The sequence below is a fragment of the Artibeus jamaicensis genome, unplaced genomic scaffold, assembly GCF_021234435.1.
Source record: "Artibeus jamaicensis isolate MK-2021 breed Jamaican fruit bat unplaced genomic scaffold, CSHL_Jam_final scaffold_286, whole genome shotgun sequence".
Taxonomy (NCBI): Eukaryota; Metazoa; Chordata; class Mammalia; order Chiroptera; family Phyllostomidae; genus Artibeus; species Artibeus jamaicensis.
Genome location: NW_026522034.1, coordinates 825,307 through 849,090, shown reverse-complemented (window position 1 = coordinate 849,090; position 23,784 = coordinate 825,307). Strand labels below are relative to the sequence as shown.

Here is a 23,784-nt window from a genome sequence, read left to right as displayed (position 1 = left end):
GGCTATTAAGAGTGGGAGTTTGGGGGGGGGGGTGTCCTAGGGGAGGATGTCAATACAACAGTCATCAGTTGTAGCACCAGTTCAGGTGTGTCCTTTCAGGGTCGTCATCTCCACTGACTGGTTGGTGCCAGGGCAGGGGGTCCTGGGTCGGTGCAGCTGGTCCCGAGGTCTGCCGTGGCCTCACTGTGTTTTGTTTCAGCCGGGAGCTGCAATGCAGCTGAGGCTTAGGAATTATCCCTATGGGTTAACATAACACTTCAGGGAGTGATTGTGCCAGGGCCCGTCTGGGAGTCACATGAGGCCAGTCATCCGTTCCTTGTCACTGAGGGTGTCTTACTGCCAGCGTGGCCAGAGACATGCCAGGGGCATGTCAAGGGGAAAGGTCACCCTAGGGGCCAGGTCCTGGGTTTTCCGGTTCTGCCTGCTGCTAGGTACCCCGGGTTTTCCACCTTGGTGACCTGCTCCTGGCCTATCATCCTTGCTCTGTCACGCCTAACTGCCCACGCACAAAAAGAGTAAACATGGGAAAGGAGCAGCCAGGGTCAGAAGCTGAGTGTGGGCACCTCTGTTAGTGGAGGACCCTTGTCCTGATGGCTGGAAACAAGGCTGGGGAAACAGCAGGAAGACACTGCCTTCTCTCCTCCTCACCCCTCACCCACTTCCTGAAACCCCTGCCCCGCATTCTCAGGACACTTACTACTCTGCCTCTTGCACGAGCCATTCATCTTATTCTGTAGCCATGTCCCTGTGTGTCACATGTCCTAGGAAACTGGGAGCCCATGGAGCAAGGGGAGCACCCTATTCATCTTAATAGTCCACAGCACTTGTCCCTGGCACAGAGCAGACTCTTTGCATAAGGGCCGTTTAACAGATCTGGTTGAGGACAAGGGAAAGCAAGAGTATTGGTGCAGACAGATCTCGCTGTGTGGTCCGATGGCCTGGGTCAGAAGAGGGGTTTGGGAAGGTTGGTGACAATGGGCAGGTGATTAGAAGATGCTCACAGTTGGCAGCTGAGTGGGACAAAAGCGGGAAGGAAAGGGTGGAGCAACAAGATGGAGCCTGGTGTTGGTGACTACTCCCTCCCAGGCCAACCCCCCCCCCTTCCCCTCAAGGCTGAGAAAGAATCTGTATTGCCAGGGCTACTTCATCTGAAAGCAGCAGCAATCCTAGTTAAACTGTCTGAAACACAAGAATGTAAAAAGGCGGGCAGGGGCCGGGGAGTAGCTGGTCTCAGGTACAACTAGATCCAGGATTCACACAGTACTTCAGAATCTGTGTGTGTCCTCTGTCTCTCTCCTCAGCTCCACTCGTGGGCACACCCTTACACTGAATGACAGAACAGGCTTGTGTCCTGCAAAAGTGCAGGACTGACCCGTCCACTGTAACTGGGTTGCTTTCCCACAGCTGGGCCCTTGGTCCTGACTCAGGCGAGGCCACAGGACCTGGGCGGGGTGGCAGAGAGGCCACCCTGGAAGGGAAGTTGGAGTGTTCCCAGAGTGGGGAGTGTGGACTAAGGAGGCGGAATCATCAGGAGAGCACTGCAGGGTGGCAGGCCCCTGGTTTAAGTCACCATGAGAAGCCATGGGGCCTCTTACAAGTTGCTGTGAACATGAGTCACTCTTCTCCATGTTTTTCAGCATCTCCATGACACCGTGAAGAGGAGTCTCGATAGCACTGCCTCCCCACAGAATGGTGACCAGCAGAATGGCTATGGAGACCTCTTTTCTGGGCATAAGAAGACCCGCCGGGAGGCTCCCATGGGAGTGGGTGTCTCTTCCAACGGCCTGCCTCCAGCCTCCCCTCTCGGTCAGCCTGAGGAGCCCAGTGCAGAGGCCCTGCAAGCCAGCGGGAAGCACGCCCTGGGACTGGACTCTATGAACAAGAAGTGTCTGGCAGACTCAAGCCTCCACCTGAATGGAGGCAGCAACTCTGGCGAGTCATTTCCTCTGAGCCTGAGTAAAGAGCTGAAGCAGGAGCCTGTGGATGACCTGCCTTGCATGATCGCAGGAGCTGGAGGCTCCATATCCCAAAGCAACCTCATGCCTGACCTCAACCTTAATGAGCAGGAGTGGAAGGAGCTCATTGAGGAGCTGAACAGGTCAGTGCCCGACGAAGACATGAAGGATCTGTTTACTGAGGACTTTGAAGAGAAGAAGGACCCAGAGTCTTCCAGTTCTGCCCCACAGCCTCCCTTGGCTCAGGACATCAGCATTAAGACAGAATTCTCTCCAGCAGCCTTGGAACAAGAACAGTCAGGCTCTCCACAAGTGAGGGCTGATTCCGTAGGACCTCCATCCTACAGAATGGGGCCTTCCTCTGGGCCTGTGAGCACAGACTCACCCAGCCTCGGGGGCTCTCAGCCTCTGTTCCACACCTCTGGTCAGCCCGGGACAGACAACCCCAGTCCCAGCCTGATGCCGGCATCTGCCCAGGCCCAGAATGCACAAAGAGCCATCTCCAGTGTGGTGTTGCCAAGCCAGGGTCCAGGAGGGGCCTCGAAGCTGTCCTCTGCCCACCAGCTCCAGCAGATTGCTGCCAAGCAGAAGCGCCAGCAGATGCTCCAGAATTCACAGCAGGCTGCTCAGGCACCAGCTCCAGGCCAGATGTCCACCTGGCAACAGACAGGCCCATCCCACAGCCCCTTAAATGTTCCTTATACTATGGAGAAGCCTGCCAGCCCTCCCGGCTATAAGCAAGACTTCACTAACTCCAAACTGCTCATGATGCCCAGTGTGAATAAGAGCTCCCCTCATCCTGGAGGCCCCTACCTCCCGCCCAGCCATGTAAACCTGCTGAGTCACCAGGTGCCGCCAAGCAGCTTGAGCCAGAGCACCGTGACTAACCAAGGGTCTGTGCTGGACTACGGCAACACCAAGCCCCTTTCTCATTACAAAGCAGACTGCGGGCAAGGCGGCCCTGGGGCTGGCCCAGGAAAGGCGGCCCTGATGACCTACCTTCCCCAGCAGCTGCCTCACCTGAGCAATGAGCAGAATTCCTTGTTTCTGATGAAACCAAAGCCAGGAAACATGCCCTTCCCGTCGCTGGTCCCACCTAGCCAGGTGAGCCTGTAGCTTTGCACTCTTACTCTGCATCCCTGTGGTTACTGGGTCCCACAGGGTTGGGAAACAAAGGGAAGGAGGGAGGGAACTGTGATTGTTCTTTGATTCCTTGGGAGAGAAAATTGATCAAGCAAACCTGGGTTGAGTCTTAGACAAAGAGAGGGTAAAATTTCTTTGGTTTTAACTATCCGCACTTAGGAGGATTCACCTGTATTTCTTGTATCTCATTCATGCCACACAAGTAGTTTGGGGCTGGATTTTGCAGGTAAAGATCAGATTTACTGGGCTTCTTAAAAGTTTTGCTTTTTTTTTTTTAACCATCTTTCAGATCTCTATGCCCAAAATATCTTAAGTTTTAGGCCCTGGCCGGGTAGCTCGGTTGATTACAGCATCGTCCCAATATGTCAAGTTGGCGGGTTCTGTCTTGGGTCAGGGCACATAGAAGAATCAACCAGTGAGTGCACAAGCAGGTGGAGCAACAAATCAGTGTCTCTCTCTTCCCCACCCTCCCTTTCCTCTCAAAAATCATTAAAAAATATCCCTTAAGTTTTAGTAAGCTTTGGTAAGCTTGTAACCTTTTAGGTGAGTGCTGCTTCCAACACGTCTGAGCACTGTGGTTCCTCACTGGTGATAAACAGGCCTGGCAGAATCACGTGGCTTGCAAGGCAGCCCCATGTCAGGGCCGGTGCTGTCACTGTTGAGATTTTCCCTGCCACTTTGCTCAGCTCTGTTCTAAGACGCCTCCTCCCTGGGTGATTTCCAATGACTGGGCCTCAGGCAGCAGCAGAGTGTGTTCCGCAGAGAAGGGCACAGCACACTTGGTTTGCTCACTCCTGAGTGTTTCCTGGACCTCTTTCTTTTTTGATCCCCCGAAACTTGCTTCCTGCTCTTCACTATCATGAGTAAGCCTTCAGTGAATATATCTTCAGCTGTAAATATTTATACCTTTGTGTATATATATATTTTTTAAGATTTTATTTCTTTATCTTTAGAGGGGAAGGGAAGGAGAGAGGGAGAGAAACATCAGTGTATGGTTGCCTTCGTGCGTCCCCTGCTGGGAACTGGCCTGCAGGGAACCGGTCTGCAACCGGTTCAATTCAGGGCATGTGCCCTGACTGGGAATTATACCTTTGTATATTTATAGCTGGTAATAGCATGAAGAGGTTGACACACTCATAGTGGTGAGAGTATATAAATGGGCACAGTGCTTTTGGAAAGTAATTTAGCATTGTGTGTTTTTCGTAAGCCATAAAAATACTCATAAGCATTGATACATTATACTCCTGCAAGAAATAATGCCCCCAAAAGAGAAAGTTACATACAGGATGTTCATTGCATGGTTGTAGCTAATAGCTCCAAACTGGAAGCAGTTTAAGCATCTTGCAACAGGAGCAAACCTGCATGTGTCAATGTCGAGACTTTTGCTTACGTCAACCTTTAAATTGCTGCATGGCCACTAAAAGCCACCTTAAGAGCCACCCAGTGACCACCGCTGTCTTAGCAGCAGTGCCGTCTTAGTGACTTTGCACCCACCTCACAGAGTGCTCTGTAGCCCATGAGCTGCTGCTGATTGGTGTGAGGAATTATGTCAGAATCTTTCTGCTCTGAGATTAGACTCTTGTAAAGATTAAACAAATGAATAAGGACTGGAAAGGAGCTCAAGAAGTTGAACTTATTTAAATGATCACTGCTAAATTCTGCCTTTTTCCTGTGTTGAGTTAAATTTTCCTTTAAATGTAAGTAATGACACTGGCATAACACCGTGGTGACCTTCGACATGACTCACTTTGCTCTATGTGTTACTAGAAAATATGGGCATGAGCATCTGACAGAAGCCAAGCAGTCTCTCCCAGGAAAATGCTGCACACACGTGGGTAAACACAGTGATTGCAGGAGGTTCAGAGACAGGCCACCACCAGGGACCCAAGGTTTGCACACTTGAATGTGGCAAGTCTCCATCACCCAGAGCCCCCCCCAGTGCTCCTTGGAGCTCCCCCACACTCACGAGTTCCAGTAAGCGAGGGTATATGAGCTCCAGTTGCCTACAGAAGCTGTTGGGTGCAAATATGTGAACTTAAGTGTAAAATCACACCCTTGCCACTGGCAAGTCGCAGGAAGCAAAGCTAGCATGCTGCTCGTGACTCTGCATTGCTGCTCCTGGACACACAAGCCCTGGCTCCCTTGGTGTCCACCCAGCCTCCCGCAGAGCGGCTGCACTGGAGTCCTCTGCAGGGAGCCAGGCTTTCACTAGGTGGCGCTCACGTGCTCTGGTCAGGGCTGGAAGACTGCTGCATCCCACCCAACTCCAGACCCCTTATCTGTGTTGACAGGAGCAGAACCCTCCCAACGTCCCTGTGCCAGCCCAGGCATCCAGCGTGGGGAATCAGCCACCCACTGCGTCCGTGGCCAGCACTCACAGCAGCGCCCCCTATCTCAGCGGCCAACAGCAGGCAACTGTCATGAAGCAGCACCAGTTGCTTTTGGATCAGCAGAAACAGAGGGAGCAGCAGCAGAAGCATTTGCAGCAACAGCAGTTCTTGCAAAGGCAGCAGCACCTTCTGGCAGAGCAGGTAAAGAGACAGGCAGAGCACAACCCCACCCCCGCCGTGTGCCTCTAGGTCACTGTGCTCCCCAGAGTGTGAGGTGACTGTGTGCTCATCGCATGTTTGTAGGTGTTAGAGCGCTCTGCCGTTTCAAATGCCCTTCTGGGGTGTGGCATTTCTCACGATGGTGTCCTGTGTCGGAGACAGCTTTTTATGTCACTTAGTGAAGATTAATGAAGGCAGAATCTGGCTGAAACCATACGTGTTAGGGACATTTCTCCATGTCCAAGCCCCCAGTTCATCAGTGCACATGGGGCCTAGTGAGTTTGTAACAGGCCGGCTATGGGGCCAGGGGCCTGCAGTTTGTAGGGTCAGGGCTGACAAGCCCCACCAAGTGCTGCCGTTCACCCACTTGGTCACCAGGTATAGCGTGCAGGTGCTGAGTTTACAGGAGTTCTCAGGTTTTAAATTACATCCCTAGGACATAAGTGAAGAACTAGCCATCCAGTAGTTTAGGTCGATTGAGGAATAACAGTTGTACATGACATTGGAGTTGTTTTACCCATTTAAAGTGACACCTAAAAGGAGCTATGTACCCAGGAAAAGTTGTTCCCCTCATCTGCCCAGGCCTAGGCACCCACCCACCTACTTTTTGTGCATGTTTTGTGCAAGTGGATTAAAGGTTCAACTGTGCTATAGCGTGTATCAGTACTTCCGCACTTTTTATGGCTGAATACTATTCTGTGGTATGAATATGTCGCATTTTAATTGTCCATTTATTTGTTGATAGATAGGCTCTTCCCTCAACTTTTTGTGGACATAGCTTTTTGATTCTCTGAAAGTATATCTAGGGGTGGAATTACTGGGTGAAATGCTGACTCCTGTGTTTAACCTTATGAAGAACTGCCCGACTGTTTTTACAAAACAGCTGCACCAGTTTACGTGCCCCCAGCATTGTGTGACGGTCTCGGTTTCTCTGCATCTGCGCTGCACCAGTCTCCATTCTTCCAGCCCTCCTAGTGCACTTGACGTGGCACATCGTGGTAGCTTTGGTTTGCACCTTCCTGATCTGCCCTCCATTTTAAAAACTGAAATCTTTTCTTAATTATTGCTCCTGAGCTCCGACTCATCCTTCTGCTTCATAGTGTTTATTAAGAATCCCCAAAAAGAGACCATGGGCACGACATCCACAGGAGTTTGTCTATGAGTAATGAGCTTGGACGGTTTTCTGTCCTCAGCTCTGACACTATGTGTTTGTGAGTTTGTTTGTTCGTTTGTTTGATGTGGGTCTTTTGTTTGCTCTGTTCTTGGCATTTTTAGGAGAAGCAGCAGTTTCAGCGCCATCTGACCCGCCCACCACCCCAGTACCAAGACCCAACACAGAGCACCTTCCCACAGCAAGTCGGACAGTTCCCAGGTGAGGGGCGTCTGCCCTGGTGGCGGGGGCAGGGGCTGGCGGGCCTTGCTCAGAGTAGGCAGGCTGCTCTGCACATGCTGAGTGCCTGTGTGGCCTTGGCCTGGCACTCTGGGGGTCCACTTCCTTGTAGAGACCTCAGCCCACCTAAGGGGCTGTGTCCAAGTCACCCACTGGATCAGGGGAAGAGGGCTGTAGAGGCAGACGGCTTTGGCTGAGTACTTTGGTCAGGTCCCTGGCTGTACAATCTTATCAGCAGGAAATGGCTTCCCTAATTCTTAAGAAAGTTCTTAGCTTCAGCAAAATGACCTCTCCCAGTTTCCAGATAAGGAGACTTAATGCACTTGTGTGGCCTTTGCCTCTTTGTTTTTTCTTCTTGTCTGCTCACTTTCAAGTGTCACAGGTGGCTGCACCAGCCATGGACAGCTGGCCGGGAAGGGGCAGGAGGCACTCTGAGGGGTCTCAGATGTCATGTGTCAGACACGCGAGGGAGTCTGGCTGCCACTACTCAGGCTGTCACTCCAGAAATACCGAAAGATGCCTGCCAACTGGCAGGTGCAGGAAAATGTGGTCTGCTCTTCTTGGAGTGTCTTCGGAACCTGTCCCTTCCTTAGTCAGTGACTCTCACTGTAAAGTGTCCCAGAGGAGCTGACCCCAGCTGTGCGTTCTGGAAGAGACCAGTGGAGTTCTGTGTGCATGCTGACCAGAGCCAAGGAGCCGAAGTCAGCGGGCATCTCAGAAGCCTGGGTCTCAGCCATCTTTGCTGCCTTCGTGCCATCTGTCATTTCTCTGGGTGCTCAGTGGGAGTGAGAGAGGCTCTCTCCTTTCCTCCACCAAGTTACTAGTTAAATGCCAGTGGGGAGTGTGAGAGGAGGAGTAAAGTGCGCAGCTAAGGCCGGCCCCTGGACAGTGGCTGTCCTGCCTGCAAAAACTCTCCTCAGTGCTTCTGCCCCGTAGCCATTGCTTAAGGCAGAGCCCCTCGGTCCAGTTCCTCAGTGTCATCTTCCCAGCACGTCTTCCCGCCACAGAGCAGGCGCTCACCAGAGCCTGCAGGGCACAGTCGGGGTGCTCCCTTCTGAGGGTCTCATCTGCAAGGTGTGAGCAGCTTCTGCCCCAGCAGGCTCGGAACCACAGTCATAGTGCTGTCTCCCTCTGGTCGGGCGGTGAGGGCTCTTCAGTGTTGTGTCTGACCGCTGATGCTTTCCCCACACCCAGCCACAGAGTCCCCCACACAGACCACCTTTTATGACTTTGCACACATCCTTCTCTCAGTCCGAGTACTGTTTCTCCAAGCTGTTAAATCGCTTGGCTTCTACCCTTTCAAATCCTGATGGGTTTGTCAGCTTTCCCTGAAGCCTCCCCAAGCCCTCCCAGGCACCAAGCCTTTGTCTCCTGTGCTCCCACGGCGTGCTGCCCAGCCTGCGCTACAACCCTGCCACAGCACATGGCGGCAGTGCCCCCCCAAGGTGTGCCCCGAGTTGGCTTCATGGAGCCCAGGGCCCTGTGTTGGGCCTGCACAGGGCAGAGATAGGTGGGCCTCAGAAGGAGAACAAGCCAAGGCCACTGGCTGCCCTCCCCTCGTGCTTGCGTATCCCTCTGCCTTTGTCTTAACCTCAGGTGCCCCTGGGCCCCAGGACTCTCTTCTTTGAGGTCCCACTGGCTGTGAGGTGCCTGGCATTCTGAGTCTGCTGTTTGTGCCCATAGGGTGGCAGCTGCACCTTGGCTCTGGGAGGCATCCCCACAGTGGTGGGCAAGAAATACCACCTCGATTGACAGAATCTTCTCTGTCTTCTAGGGTCTTCCGCTGCTGTGCCTGGAATGAACACCTTGGGTCCGCCTAACTCCAGCTGTCCTCGAGGGTTCCCTCAGGCTGGGAGTCTGATGCCACTGGGCCCTGGACACACTTCCGTTTCCTCTCTCTCCTCAAACTCGGGCCAGCAGGACCGCACCGTGGTTCAGTTCACCGGCTCCCAGAGCATGCCGCAGAGCAGCCTCTACGGCATGGCCGCCAGCATCACCCAGATAGTCACCCAGCCCCCATCACAGGCCACCAATGGACATGCCCACATTCCTCGGCAGGCCAGCATGGGCCAGAACACCTCAGTCTCAGCTGCCTATGGGCAGAACTCTCTGGGGAGCTCTGGCCTCTCCCAACAGCACAGTAAGGGGACCCTGAACTCTGGTTTAACTAAGCCACAGGTCCCAAGGGTGTCAGCAGCCATGGGAGGCCAGAATCCGTCTTGGCAGCACCAGGGAGTGCCGACCCTGAGCAGCCCAGCCCCGGGCAGCACCACTGTCAGCCCCTTCACTGCGGCATCCAGCTTCCACATGCAGCAGGCCCGCCTGCAGGTGTCCAGCCCACGGTTCCCCCAGACGGTGCCCAGTAGGCCCATGGCCCCCATGAGCTCGGCGGCTTCCACTGGGCCCATGTTGCCTCCTGTGAGTGCACAGCAGAGGACCAGCGCCCCCGCTCCGGCGCCTCCCCAGGCAGCCCCGCAACAGGGCTTGCCGGGCCTGAGCCCTGGGGGGCCTGAGCTGGGGGCCTTCAGCCAGAGCCCTGCCCCACCCATGGGCGGCAGGGCAGGGCTGCACTGTGCCCAAGCCTACCCTGTGCGGACTTCGAGCCAGGAGCTGCCCTTCGCCTACAGTGGGCAGCCAGGGGGCAGTGGGCTGGCCAGCATGGCAGGAGATGCCGACCTGATTGACTCCTTGCTGAAGAACAGGACTTCGGAAGAGTGGATGAACGATCTGGATGACCTTCTGGGGCCTCAGTAATAGCAGGGTTCGAGGTGTTTTCAGTGTTCCTACAGCTCGTTCTCATATTCAACGATGAGCAACTATTTAGACCAAAAGCCCACAGCCCGGGGGCTGGGTGGGTGCAGCAGAGCCTGGGGCTGAGGTTGGATTCCCCTGGCTGGAATCTGCGGAGCCCCCTGCTCCACCCTAGTGTCATGGTCTGTCGGGCTGGCCCCAGACCATCTGCTGGCATCATCACCTGTTGCCGGGACAGCAGGACAGGGTTCCACAGGTGGTTTTCTGTCCAAATGACCAAAAGCCAACAGATAAAACAGTGAAACCCCATTATGTCAGGCTTTTAAAAACCTGTGCTGTCGTGTCGGCTTAATCCAAGATTTCTTCACTCACCTCATTGTTGGGGGGAAGTATTTGTTGAGACTCCATATAGCAGAACTATTTGCAATTTGTAGCATAGAGAAGATTAAAATTTTTAAAGTTTTTAAAGCAGGATAGGTAGTGGTTTAAGTTGATTCCGTGGCATTGGAAACCTAGGGCTTCCTTTAAGGGCCTTTTGTGTTCGGCTCTGTCCGCCTTCAGGAAAAAGGGGGCATCACGGGAAAAGCCTTTCCATCAGTACGGGCTGTGGCCGGTGCACGTGTGAGAAAGGCACAGGATGCCACGAGGCAGCAGAGCTGGTTGGTGACAGGTGCGGTCTGCCCAGCAGCCCTCCCTCCAGAATGCTGTTCCTCGGTGGGCATTTCTGAGGACCCTGGTGGAGGGGTCCCTCCTTCCACTCTGGTAGCAGGACCCCAGGCCACCCCCAGGCTAAATGCTGAAATGGAGTATTTGGGGTTCCCAGGTGTCCTTTGGTTGTAAGTCCCCACCCTCTGCAGTTGTTGGTCTGACAGCGTGTATTTAACATGTTAGAAAGCGGGCGTCGGGCAGTCGTGTTCAGAGGTCTTTTTTCACCTGTCTTCCCTTCTGATGCCCTTTTTTCTGCCTCCCCATTTTTCTCTCTGCAGCCCAACTGGAAAACCTCTTTGAGACCATGATTTACTAGATTGGCGGGGAAAGAATCATTACAACTCCTTAGGGAGACCTCACATTGTAGGGCGGAGGGCACCCGTCCCCAAAAGGAAGGCTTTAGGGAAGGGGAAGGGGCTGTGGGCCTGTTTAGCAGGGTGGCCCCACCCAGTGCCAGGCAGAGGGAGGAGTTCTCTGTATTACTCTTGCCACTCCCATGTCAGATAACTTGCACTTTTTAAAGAGAATTGCTTTATAACACTAATACATCCTTTCTAAAGATTCAAGTGGATTTCTCTTTTAAGGTCTATGAATTAATAGACTTGACTAAGCTAAGAGTCCACAAAACAGAGTATTACCTGTGGGCTGTTTGTGGAAGAGGAAGATGGAGTGAGCATTCGGTGTAAAGGAAAGCAGACTGGAGCACAGGGCGAGCCCCTCTCCCACGGAGTAGGGGAGGAAGGGCCGCTGACGGGTGTGGTCTCAGGAGAGACCGCCATGGTCATTCACGGAGTGTCCTATGGAAAGAACTGAGCCGAGGACAAGGTTCCCGCGAGCAGCCGGGGCGCAGGGACGGGAGGCTGGACACCCGTTGGTGATGCTCTGCACCTGCAGTGCCTTCGTGGGGGCTCAGCCCTCACCCCTCTTCTCTTAGAGCCATTTCCCCACCCCACCTTCCTGCCTTTCCGGGTGCTGGGTTTAGCTCTGAAAAAGGGAGTGAATCATAGAGCCCGTGCCACCACCCTCTCGAGTGCTCTCCCCAGTGTGGAGGGGAGGGGGTGACTTCAGCAGGTTTTCTACCAAAAAGGGGTGGGCAGACTGCCAGTGATGGGCCCTCATTCTTCTCTGGTCTCTGTCTGGCTGTCGCTCACCTCTGTCCCCAGGGCACTCTACCTCCCTCCTGGGGAGGCCGCCCCTGCCTTAGTCCCCCTAGTCCTGGGCCACCTAGTCAGACAGCAGGCTTCTTGCCTGCTGCAGTGTCAGAGCAATAAAATGTGATGCTCGGGGCCCCCCAGGGAGCTGCCCGTGGCTTTATTTATGAACCTGGTGTTTGGGTGGTCAGGGAGGAAGGGGTACCACTTCAGTGTAACCCCCAACCCCCATTTACCAGGAGCCATGACTCAAAAGGGTGCTGGGACTTTTGTTATACACATTTGCTTTGTGTAAATAAATGTTTACAATTTTATATTAAAGATGGAATAAGTGATAGAGCTTCTGACTGTATATTTTTTACTTTTATAGATTTTAAAACTGATCCTTTATATATGTGTTTTGGGGAGCTATAATAAGTTTTATGGCAAACAGTTGGTATTGTTAACTTTTTATTGTCATCAAAGTACATAAAAATCTTATTAATCCCTTTATTCTTCTATTTCCTTTAACTCTGGTATACACCAAAAAGAAACCCTGACTTTCCTTTTCTATCATTATAAAATAATAAAAGTATTTTGCTAGTAGAGACACTGCCCATGGATTGACTTCACAGGCCGGGCTGCAGGGCGGGAGTGGGCCATGGCTGCCTGGTTTGGTCGTTGATTTTCCTCTGAGATTTGTCACTGGGGGTGACAGGAGACTGGAGCTGGACCTCTCTGGGCCGTCAGGCTCCCCCTCTGGGGCTTGTCCGTGTCCCCAGGTCTAATGCGAGGGAAGCTGGACCCGAGAAGTCAAGTGTCTTACAGTCACACCTTCTAGACTGCACATGCTCACAGAGAAGTGTCTTCAGAGAGGGAGTCACATTTAGTCTTCCGGTGTGTATAAAAGTTTCATTTGCACTTTACAGATGATCACTGTAGGCTTTCTAAGCGTGCAGTCACATTGTGTCTAACGCTATGTACATACCTCAGTTTAAAAATACTGCACCAGAAAATTTTAAATACTAGATTGCTAAAAAATGCTACTCATCTGACTTTCGGCATAATTTTGCTGGCGGTGGTTTGGCCTCGATGCAGATGGATTGGGTGGCAAGTCCTTAAAATGAGACAATAGTGAAGTCTGCCCTGCTGAGTGCCCCTTCCTCTCGTGAGCAATGTCTCTGTAGCATGTGATGCTGTTTGAAAGCAACTTACTCGGAGCAGAACTTTATTCAACATCAGAGTCAGCCTCTCAAACCCTGCTGCTTCCAACCCTCCTTCAGCGTCCTTGCCTCTCAGTCTTCACAGAGCTGAAGAGTCGGGGCTTTTCTCTGGCTTCCGCTTGGGCCTAGGGGGACATAGTGGCCGGTTTGAGCTTCTGGGGAGAGCCCTGAAACGGCCCTGGCCGGGTTGCTCGGTTGGTTGGAGCGTCTTCCTGATGTGCCAAGGTTGCGGGTTCCCTCCCCAGTCAGAGCACATACAGGAGTCAACCAGTGAATGCGTAGCCGTGTGAAACAAATCCGTGTTTCTCCGTCTTGCATTCTCTCCCCCTTCCTCTGTGTAAAATCAGTAAATGTAATTTGAAGATGACTAAAAGTTTCTCCAGATGATCAATAAGGGTTTCACTTTTTTATTCTCTGTGGTCACTGGAGCAGCACTTTAAGTTTCCTTAAAGTGCTTCCCCTTGGCATTCACAGCCTGGCTGGCAGGGGCCCAGAGTTGAGTCCATCGCAGCTGTGGTTCCACAGCCGTTGGCCTTCCTCACACAGCTTCATTATTTTTAGCTTTTGATTTCAAGTGAGAGACTTCTTTTCACTTGAAAACGTAGAGGTCATTGTGTGATGTATTTTTTAAATATTTTATTTATTTTTTCATTTATTTTATGTATTTATATACAGAGAAGGGGGGAGGGAGGGAGAAAGAGAGGGAGAGAGACATTCATGTGTGGTTGCCTCTCATGTGCTCCCAACTGGGGACCTGGCCTGCAACCTAGGCATGTGCCATGAGTGGGAATTGGACCAGTGACCTTTCATAGGCTGGCATGCACTCCACTGAGTCACACCAGCCAGGACCATTGTATGATTTTTAATTGGCCTGATTTTAATACTGTGTCTCAGGGAAGGCCACCCTTACTAGTGATCAAGGAAGTACAAATTGGAACAAAAGTGAGATTATTCCGCTTAGGTTAGCCGGTGAAGAATACTCAGCTGCTGGCTGCGGTGTGGTGAGGTAGGCTGTGATGCAGCTTTTTGTGGGAAGGAATTTTGTGAAAGGTATTGCATTCCATAAAATTCACGCCATTGAAATGTGACTTCCAGCCAAGATAGAGGTGTAGGTAAATATGCTTTGCTTTCTCACACAACCAAAAGAAGGACAACAACCAATTTAAAAACAAAAAACAACCAGAACTGCCAGGAAATCGAACTGTATGGAAAAACTTGACAACCAAGGATTTAAAGAAGAACCATTTGTCCAGGTTGGTTAGGAGGGGCGGAGACAGGCAGCAGGGTGGAGAGGACATGTGACAAGGAGATAGACCAGGCCAAGTGAGGCGGCAGCTGGCAGACTGGGGTGTCCCACACATTCAGATAAGCCAGGAAGAACAACTGGGGAGCCAGACCACACAACCCAAGGTTCCAATGTGGGGAAAAAAAGCCTTAAAACCTCTGAGTGAAAAAGTCTGTGGGGATTGAGGCAGCAGTGGGGGAAGCTTCCAGTCTCACAGGAGAGCTTGCTGAAGGGACCCCTAGGGTCCTGGAACATACATAAGCCCACTCACCCAGGAATCAGCACCAGGAGGGCCCAATTTGTCTGTGGGTAGTGGAGAAACTGACTGAAAGCCCGGGGAGAGCTGAGCGAGCAGCACTGTTCCCTCTCGGACCCTCCGCCAGATAGAGCACCACGACGCAGCTACGTGGGTTGCCCCGCCCTGGGGAATACCTAAGGCTCTGCCCCTTAAAACATAACAGGCACCCAAGAAAAAAAAATCTGAACCAAATGAAAGAACAGATGAAAGCTCCAGAAAAAGAACTAAGCAATGAGAAGATAGACAACCTATCAGATGCACAGTTCAAAACACTGGTGATCAGGATGCTTACAGAATTGGCTGAATGTGGTCACAAATTAGAGGAAAAAATGAAGGCTATGAAAAGTGAAATAAAGGAAAATATACAGGGAACCAACAGTGAAGAAAAGGAAATGGACTCAAATCGACGATTTGGATCAGAAGGAAGAACTAAACATTCGACCAGAACAGAATGAAGAAACAAGAATCCAAAAAAAATTAGGAGAGGCTTAGGGAATTTCAGGACAACATTAAATGTTTCAACATCCGGATCATAGGGGTGCCAGAAGAAGAAGACCAAGAAATCAAAAATTTATTTGAAAAAATAATGAAGGAGAACCCCCAAACTGGCAAAACAAATAGACTTCCAGGAAGTCCAGGAAGCTCAGAGAGTCCCAAAGTAGTTGGACCCAAGGAGGAACACACCAAGGCACATCATAATTGCGTTACTCAAGATTAGAGATAAGGAGAGAATCTTAAAGGCAGCAAGAGAAAAAGAGATATTACTTACAAAGGAGTGCCCATAAGACTTCCAGCTTGCAGGCAAGCTAGAAGGAATCTTGCAGGCAAGAAGGGGCTGGAAAGAAGTATTTGAAGTCATGAAAGGCAAAGATCTACATCCAAGATTGCTCTATCCAGCAAAGCTGTTATTTAGAATGGAAGGGCAGATGAAGTCCCAGATAAGGACAAGTTAAAGGATCTCATGATCACCAAGCCCTTATTATACGAAATGTTAAAGGGACTTACCTAAGAAAAAGAAGATAAAAAATGTGAATGATTAAATGACAACAAACTCACAGCTATTAACAAATGAACCTAAAAGAAAAGAAAAACAACGAAAACAAAAACTAAGCAAACAATAGAACAGGAACAGAATCACAGAAATGGAAACCACATGGACGTTATCAGTGGGGAGGGGAAGGGAGGAGAAGAGGGGAAAAGGTAAAGGGAATAAGAAGCATCAATGGTAGGTACAAAACAGACAGGGAAGTTATGAATTAGTATGGGAAATGTAGAAACCAAAGAACTTATCTGTACAACCCATGGACATGAACTAAGGGAGGGAGTGCTGGTGGGAAGGGGGGGTTGCAGGGTGGAGGGGGATAAAGAAGAGAAAAAAATGGGACAACAACTGTAATACCATAATCAATAAAGTTATACTTTAAAAAAAAAGTTTATGCCATCTGTCCCAACCCAGCATTGCAGTTCTGAGAAGCCATCCTTGCATCCTTGCAGAGATAAGTCCCTCAGACTGGGAGGTGGGTTATTGCAGGGCGGCGTCACAGCAGCACTCTGACTGCAGAAAGCGGGACAGCCTCTGCCCACAGGGGCTTGGTCAAGTGCTTCGCTTGATGAGATACAATACACTTATTTTAAGCATTTATGAAGGATTGGAACATAGCAACTTAGAATGACGGTTTTCTTGGGCTTCTTATATTGCAAGCCAATAGAAAAGAAATTTGGCTAGTAAAGTTCCCTAATCCCCTTTCCTGGCTCTTTTTATTTTTTAAATTTTTATTTATCTATTTATTTAAACTTTTTATTTATTTATTTATTTATTTATCTTTAAAGGGGAAGGGAAGTGGAGAGGGAGAGAGATATCAATGTTTGGTTGCCTCTCATGCGCCCCCAACTGGGCACCTGGTCTGCAACCCAGGCATGTGCCCTGACTGGGAATTGAACCCACGACCCCGTGGTTCACAGACAGGCACTCAACTCCCCGAGCCACACCAGTCAAGGCTTGGCTCACTCTTAAAGTTACCATGTAACTTCCATAATCAGGAGGCACTAAGCAGCCTGGCCCCAGAGTGGCAAGAGCCAAGCAGTTCCCAGCCTTGAAGCTCTGCTGCTATCCTGTGTCTGTCCCAGGTCACCAGCCAAGCTTTGGGAGCAAGGGAGGTGTGTTCTGTCAGGACTGTTGACGGAGCAGCTGCTGTGCCCAGGCAGTGCCCTCAGGAGAGACAGCAGCAATACACAGGGCAAGGTCCTTCTCCCTGAAGGACCCTCACAAGTAGGTCAGCAAGATGACTTCGGAGTGGTGAGTCCTGCGAAGAAAAGAACGCAGAGGAGTAAGACAGCGCTGGGGCCACGAGGGTGAGAGGAGGCCCAGACAACTTCAGATGCGGTTGGTCGTCAGGGCAGGAGCCTTGAAGAAGGAGACATTTCACTGGGGCGAGTGCTGGGAAGGAGCAGCCGGAGGCCCGGGGGGAAGAGCAGTCAACCAGCCACGTGGATGACGGAAGTTCCCCCAAAGGAAGGGCGGCGTGCTGTTAACAGGAGGAGGAATGCCGAGACAGCAAAGTTAACAGCTGCTGATGCCAGGGTTAAACACACAGGACGTACTGCTGCACGGAATAGGGGGGTGGACCCTCGCCGCTCCCCCACCCCCCATCCTCCACCTGGGGTGGGGGGCAGTGGCACTGCAGTGGGAGGGGCCCATGTCCACCTCTGCCATCGCTGGCACCATTATCAGCAGGGCAGCCTGAACACTAAGCTGTACACCAGAAAGTGATAGAAAATCGTATTGAATGTCAACTGTCATCGGCACATTGAAAACCAAAAGGGCAGCCTGATGGCCAGCCCTCTGGTGAACCCCTGGACGTGGTGAAGTGGCTGCAAAGCCGTGAAAACATGGGACGTGGCAGTTGCCTGTGAACTCGATCCAGCAGGTGGCCAGACTCAGCCAGGAGTTGTAGGCACTCCGGCCAGCGCCAGGCAGGGTGGGCAGCGTCAGAAGCAGCTGGTCTTCAGCCCATGGAGAGAATTTGCCTGGCTGGCCCTTTCCCCTTTTCGTCTCCAAGCTGGCAATGCACCTGCCTGCTGTGCAGATTGGCAGTGCTAACACAATGGTTCGAAGATACCTTGCTCTCCAGGTGGCTGCAATTGTGTGGGCCGCAGACTCCAGTCGCTTCATGCAGGCCACTCTGTGAAGTTTAGAAGAGACACCCCCATGGGGAAACCAGTGTGGCAAGGACAGTGCCCACCACAGGTTAACCTCCTCAGTGTCCTGGGATACAGTCTCTGACAGGGTAATGGGCCTGCTGCAAAGACACGAAATAGTAAATGCAGCAGCTGCTCTGGGGGCCGAAGGGCTGAATTCTCTGTTCTGCCCAGTGTGGCCGAGTCTGCAGATCTCCTGTGGGCCACACTGAGTGCCTCCTTCCGGAATCGTGGTGAGGAGCAGGGACAGCTGTGTGAACACCTGGGAGCTGTTAGGTCACTCATGGGGTCTCTGCAGGAGGCTCCATCCATCACCGGACCTGGAGAGCCGAACTGCCCAGTACAGAAGGAGAGGGGGCACGGTACACCTGGCGAGTCAGGAAGGCCCTCACAGCACCGGGTGTGCATCCTCCTCGCTCCTGATGCGGGGCTGCCCCTCATCTGCAGTGCTTGGGGCCTAGGCTGGTTCTGTGTTTCTGTAAGTACCCAGGTCCCTTCCCACCCTGCGGGACAGGGCCCTCCAGTTGATGCCCACAGTCCCTGCTACACACAGTCACCTTCCAAGTCCAGAGCTGCAGAAATCGCCGTCCTGCCCCCTGCAGCATGAGCTGGAGGCGCAAGGGGGTCTGCCTCCCGCGCAGTCAGACTTTGGTTCTTGAATGTCTCCCACCTTGAACAGGTGGGACATGCCTGCGTTCTCGACTAAGGCATTTGTGGGAATATGGTCTCTGTTGTTGAACAACACCTTGGTTCTTGACCTGAGAACCCTTTCTTTTCTTTTCTTTTCAAGATTTTAATTATATTTTAAAGAGAGGAAGGGAGGGAGGAAAACATCAGTGTGTGGTTGCCTCTTGCACACCCCCAACTGAGGACCTGGCTCACAACCCAGGTGTGTGCCCTGACTGGGAATCGAACTGGTGACCTTTCAGTTCACAGGCCGGCACTCACCCCACTGAACCACACCAGCCAGGGTGATCTGCCAACCCTTTCATACCACTCTGTGGGAAAACATGATTCAGTTTTCCGATGAGATCGGGCACATTCAAGGTGGTATGGCCATAGACAAAATGATTCTGTTTTCATAGCATTTCTCGAACAGCCTTCCAGAACAAAATTAAGTTTGAGAACCCAGGTTCCACTGTAGTGAGGAAATCCAAATCTGCCTCATTAGTCACCTCCCCTGGGCCATTGCTCCTTCCTGACACTCGTTCCTGCAGTAGAGGAAGCTTTTCTTAAACCACAGCTGTCACCCACCCCTCCCTTGGAAGCCATCCGGTTCTAGTTTGTCGGGGCTGGCTTCGCCACCCTGCCTGGTGCTATTCATGCCACTCTATGATGACTAGAGCTTACTTTGTCTCGTGCAGGTATTGGCACCCCAGTTTTCTTTTGTTTTGTTTCCATTTTAATGAAATATCTTTTCCTTCTTTTAACTTTCAGTCCGTGCGTGCCTTTCAATCTGGAGTCTCTTGTAGACAGTATGTGTAGGGGTCTTGTTTTGTTATTCACTCAGTCACTATGTTTTTTCAGAACATTTAATTCATTTTCATTTAAAGCCATTGTTGATAGATTACCGTTTTATTATTCATGTTTTTTTTTCTTCTTTTTAAACAAGACCCTTTAACATTTCTTGTAATGCTGGGTAGGTGGTGATGAACTCCTTCAACTTGACTTTATCTGGGAAGCACTTTATCTGCCCTTCCATTCTAAATGATAGCTTTGCTGGATAGAGTCATCTTGGATGTAGGTCCTTGCCTTTCGTGACTTGAAATACTTCTTTCCAGCCCCTTCTGACTTCTGAGGTCTCTTTTGAGAAATCAGCTGATGGTCTTATGGGAACTCCTTTGTAGGTAACTATCTCCTTTTCACTTGCTGCTTTTAAGATTCTCTCCTTCTCTTTAATCTTGGGAAATGTAATTATGATGTGCCTTGGTGTATGCTTCCTTGGGTCCAACTTCTTTGGGACTCTCTGAGCTTCCTGGATTTCCTGGAAGTCTATTTCCTTTGCCAGATTGGGGAAGTTCTCCTTCGTTATTTGTTCAAATAAGTTTTCAATTTCTTCTTCTTCCTCTTCTGGTACCCCTATAATTTGGATGTTGAAACATTTAAAGATGTCCTGGAGGTTCTGAAGCCTCTCCTCATTTTTTTGAATTCTTGTTTCTTCATTCTGTTCTGGTCGAATGTTTATTTATTCTTTCTGGTCGAAAGTGTTGATTTGAGTCCCAATTTCCTTCTTGTCACTGTTGCTTCTCTGTGCATTTTTCTTTATTTCACTTTTCATAGCCTTCATTTTTTTCCTTTAATTTGTGACCAGTCAGCCAATTCTGTGAGCATCCTGATTACCAGAGTTTTGAACTGTGAATCTGATAGATTGGTTATCTCTTCATTGCCTAGTTGTATTTTTCTTGGAGCTTTGATCTATTCTTTCATTTGGGCCGTTTTTGTTTTGTCTCAGCACATCTCTTATGTAGTAAGGGGCAGAGCCTTAGGTGTTCCCCAGGGCGGGGCAACCCACTTCTCTGCGTTGTGACGCCGTACGTGGGGGAGGGTCTGAGAGGGAACAATGGCGCTTGCTTCACTCTGCTGGATTTCAGTCTCTTCCTCCAATACCCACAAGCAAAGTGGGCTCTGCTGGTGCTGGTTCCCGGGTGGGTGGGCTTGTGTACGTTCTAGGACCCTGTGGGTCTCTCCAACGAACTCTCCTGTGAGGCTGGGAGTCTCTCCTAGCACCTCAACCCCCACCAGTGTTTTCAGTCAGAGGTTTGAGGCTTTATTTCTCCACTGGGACCCTGGGTTTTGGGTTTGTCTCACTCCCCAGTTGTTCCTTCCAGTTTCCCTGCACACGAATGTGAGACCACCTTGTCCTCCAGCCACTGCCTTCCCGGGAGTCCTCTCTGCCCGGCTGCCTGGCTCCACCCCTCCTGCCATCTGGGTGAGTGTTTCTTATTTAACTCCTTGGTTGTTGGACTTCCATACAGTTCGATTTTCTGCCAGTTTTTTGTTTTTGTCCTCCTGGTTGTTTCGTTGTGTTTTGTTGTTGTCCTTCTTTTGGTTGTGCGAGGAGGCCCCGTGCATGTACCTATTCCTCCCTCTTGGCCAGAAGTCATTCATTGGTTGATTTATTTATTTATTTATTTATTTATTTATTTATTTATTTATCTTTAGAGGGGAAGAAGAGAGGGAGAGAAACATCAATGTATGGTTGCCTTTTGTGCATCCCTTGCTGGGAACTGGCCTGCAGGGAACCGGCCTGCAACCCAGGCATGTGCCCTGACTGGTAATCAAACTGTGATTTTCTGGTTCGCAGACCTGTGCTCAATCCACTGAGCTATACCAGCCAGGGCTCATTGGTTGATTCTTGTATAAGCCCTGACCAGGGATCAAACCTGCAACCTTGGTGTATTGGGACAGTGCTCTAATCAACTGAACTGCCTGGCCAGGGCCTGGAGTGTTTTTCATTTTTGCTATTGGGTATTTCCTGCTTCCTCATATTTCGTATCACTGATTTAATTCTCTGCTTCACCTACTGTATTGTTGATTCCCTGTAATTTATTCTTCATTTCAGGCACTGTATCCTTCATTTCTGAGTGGTTTTTTTTTATGGTTTCCAAGTCCATTTTCATGTTGTTGAAGTTCTCCACTATGTTCCTTGAGCATCCTTATAACCAGCATTTTGAATTCTGTATCTGGTAGTTTGCTTTCTTCCATTTCATTTAGTTTTTTTTCTGAAGATTTCTTCTGTTCTTCCATTTGGGCCATGTTTCTTTATCTCCTCATTTTGGCAGCCTCCCTGCATTTGTTTCTACGTATTATGTAGAGCTGGATTTAACAGAGTGGTCTTTTGTAGTAGGTGTCCTGTAGGGCCCAGTGGCACAGCCTCCCCAGTCACCAGAGCTGGGCACTGCAGGTGCGCCCCCGGTGTGGGCTGTGTGCCTTGTCCTGCTGTAGTTGAACCTTAGTTGCTGTTGGCACGTCACTAGGAGGGATTGACCCCGTGGCCAACCGGCTGTGAGGATGTGCTATGACTACAGTAGAGAAGCTACTGTGCAGGGGCCAACACCATGGAACAGGGCTTGCTTTAGGGGCTTTGGGGCCTACTGAGTCCATACCCTGAGCATGTCACTCATGGAGGTGGTTGGGCTGTAACCCTACATGGCCCGAAGCTGTCTGCTGGGTGCACTGGCTCTGGGGCCCCCTAGAGGTGCAAGGTCAGTCCCTACCTCTGCCCGGTCCGGGGCCACCTGGCACAGAGCTATCTGCAGGTGGCTGCAACTTGTGCTGGCCTTGAAGGTACCCAGGAGAGGCCAAGCTGTGAGTCAAGGCTGGCTGACACTAATGCCAGGCCTGAGGCCACTTAGCAAGAGATGCAGGGACCAGAGGGGCCAAATGCTGTTTGTTTGAGAGATTTTAGCAAAGTCCAAAGCATAAGCCAAGAGAGGCCATTTATATGGAAAAGCCACTGGAAATTTGGGTGGGCCTGAGGGTGGGGGAAACAGTGTGAGCCAGGTTAGTGGAGATTCAGACATGGCGCCTGCCTGCCGGCTCCGCGGGGAGGGCTCAGCAAAGGAACAGTGGCCTCTGCCAGCATCTCATATGGCAGAGAGCTGCCAGTTCATCCCTTGCCCTGAAACCAGACAATTCAGTTCCTCCCCTTGCATCCCTGGCATCTTTTGAGCTGCTGCTTTAGTGCTGGAGCTCAGAGCAGCTGAGTCAGAGAAAGGCCATGCACGAGCCCTTTAAGAGGGCTCACCTGAGACTCCAGCGAACATGCGTCTCACTCAGCCACAATTCCTGCTGGTTTTCACAACCAGAAGTTATGGGGACTTCTCTTCCCACCACTAGAACCCTGAGCTGGGGGTTCTGATATGGGGTTGGGAGCCCTCTCTCCTTAGGGAGGAGCCTCTGTACCCGAGACACCCCTGCTGATTTTTAACCGCCACACGTGGGTATGGAACCGGCCCCTTCCCTGTCTCCACCCCATCCCCCAGTTTCAGTGTGGATATAGGACTTCTGTTCAGCAGGATTTCAGGCTCCTGAATGCAGGTTGTTCTGTAATTTAGTCTGATGTGGTTGTGGGTCACTCTGAGTACTGCATTTACCTGTGTCTCCATCTTCACAGGCAGTCCTAAGATTTCCCCAATAACATTTTCTTTTCTTCAAATTACTTCATTGTAAGAATATAGTATACAATACCTATGACAAAACATGTGTAAATCAACTGTGTTTATGTTATCAGTCAGGCCTCTGATATACAGTAGGCTATTATTAGTAGTTAAACTTGGGTGGAGTCAAAAGTTATATATAGAGAGAGATTTTTAAAAAATTATGTAGGGAGTTGGCACGCTTCACCCCTGAGCTGTTCACAGGTCAACTGTATTGACTTCTGGAAGGATGTCTAACATGCCACTGACTAGTGACCTCACTAGGGGGGACAAGCCCCTGACCCCGCGGAGGCGTGTGTCTCGCTAGGTCCTCTGCTGTGCTTGTCACTTCCTGCTCAGCAGGTTAGTTCATGTGACATCATCAGTGCAGTGGACCAGTATGATGTTGGGGGCCAGAGTCAAGTCTCCCCTAAACCACTGATGACAGGGTGGAACGAGTGAAGTGGTCCTGAGACAACACCGGATTTGTAATGGTGTCCTCATGTGTGAGAACAAACCGCTGTGACCCTCTTTTCAGGTGGAATCATAAAGAACGTATTTCATGGCTGCACATATTTTTGAGCTCATGTTATCTGCTCAGATAACATACACATCTGGTAGAGCAGGAGCTGGAGGAGAAGCAGCAGCAGAAGGACAGAGGAATCGGGGGCAGGAGAAGGAGGAGCAGGAAAGGAGCAGAAACAGGAGCAGGAAGAGGATCAGGAGGAGGAGGAGCAGGAGGAGGGGAGTAGGAGCAGGAAGAGTAGGAGCTGGTGGAGGTGGAGGAGCAGGAGCAGGAGTAGGGGGAGCAGGAGCTGGTGGAGGAGCAGGAGCAGGAAGAGCAGGAGCTGGTGGAGGAGCAGGAGTGGGGGTGGGGGGCAGGGGAAGCAGGAGCAGGGGGAGCAGGAGCCAGCAGCAGCACAAGAGGAGCAGGAGATGCAGAAGGAAAAGGAGCAGGAGCAGGTCAACAAAAAGCAGCTCCCTATGATGGGCATCTGTGTCTACTGTTGTCACCC

At 51.0% G+C, this 23,784-nt stretch overlaps 1 protein-coding gene across 2 annotated transcripts in view; it reads left to right on the top strand.

Moving 5' to 3' along the window:
* Nucleotides 1-11,986, top strand: part of MAML1 (mastermind like transcriptional coactivator 1) — a 44,010-nt gene extending 32,024 nt beyond the window's left edge. Inside the window, exons 2-5 of one of the 2 annotated variants that reach the window (XM_037136364.2) lie at nucleotides 1,638-3,059; nucleotides 5,390-5,629; nucleotides 6,923-7,019; nucleotides 8,812-11,986. In XM_037136364.2, the coding sequence (XP_036992259.2) occupies nucleotides 1,638-3,059; nucleotides 5,390-5,629; nucleotides 6,923-7,019; nucleotides 8,812-9,791 (2,739 nt within the window). In that variant the 3' untranslated portion in view covers nucleotides 9,792-11,986. The remainder of the gene's footprint in view (nucleotides 1-1,637; nucleotides 3,060-5,389; nucleotides 5,630-6,922; nucleotides 7,020-8,811) is intronic. The other variant, XM_053656773.1, reaches the window with a different exon arrangement.
* The last annotated feature ends 11,798 nt before the right edge of the window (nucleotides 11,987-23,784 follow it).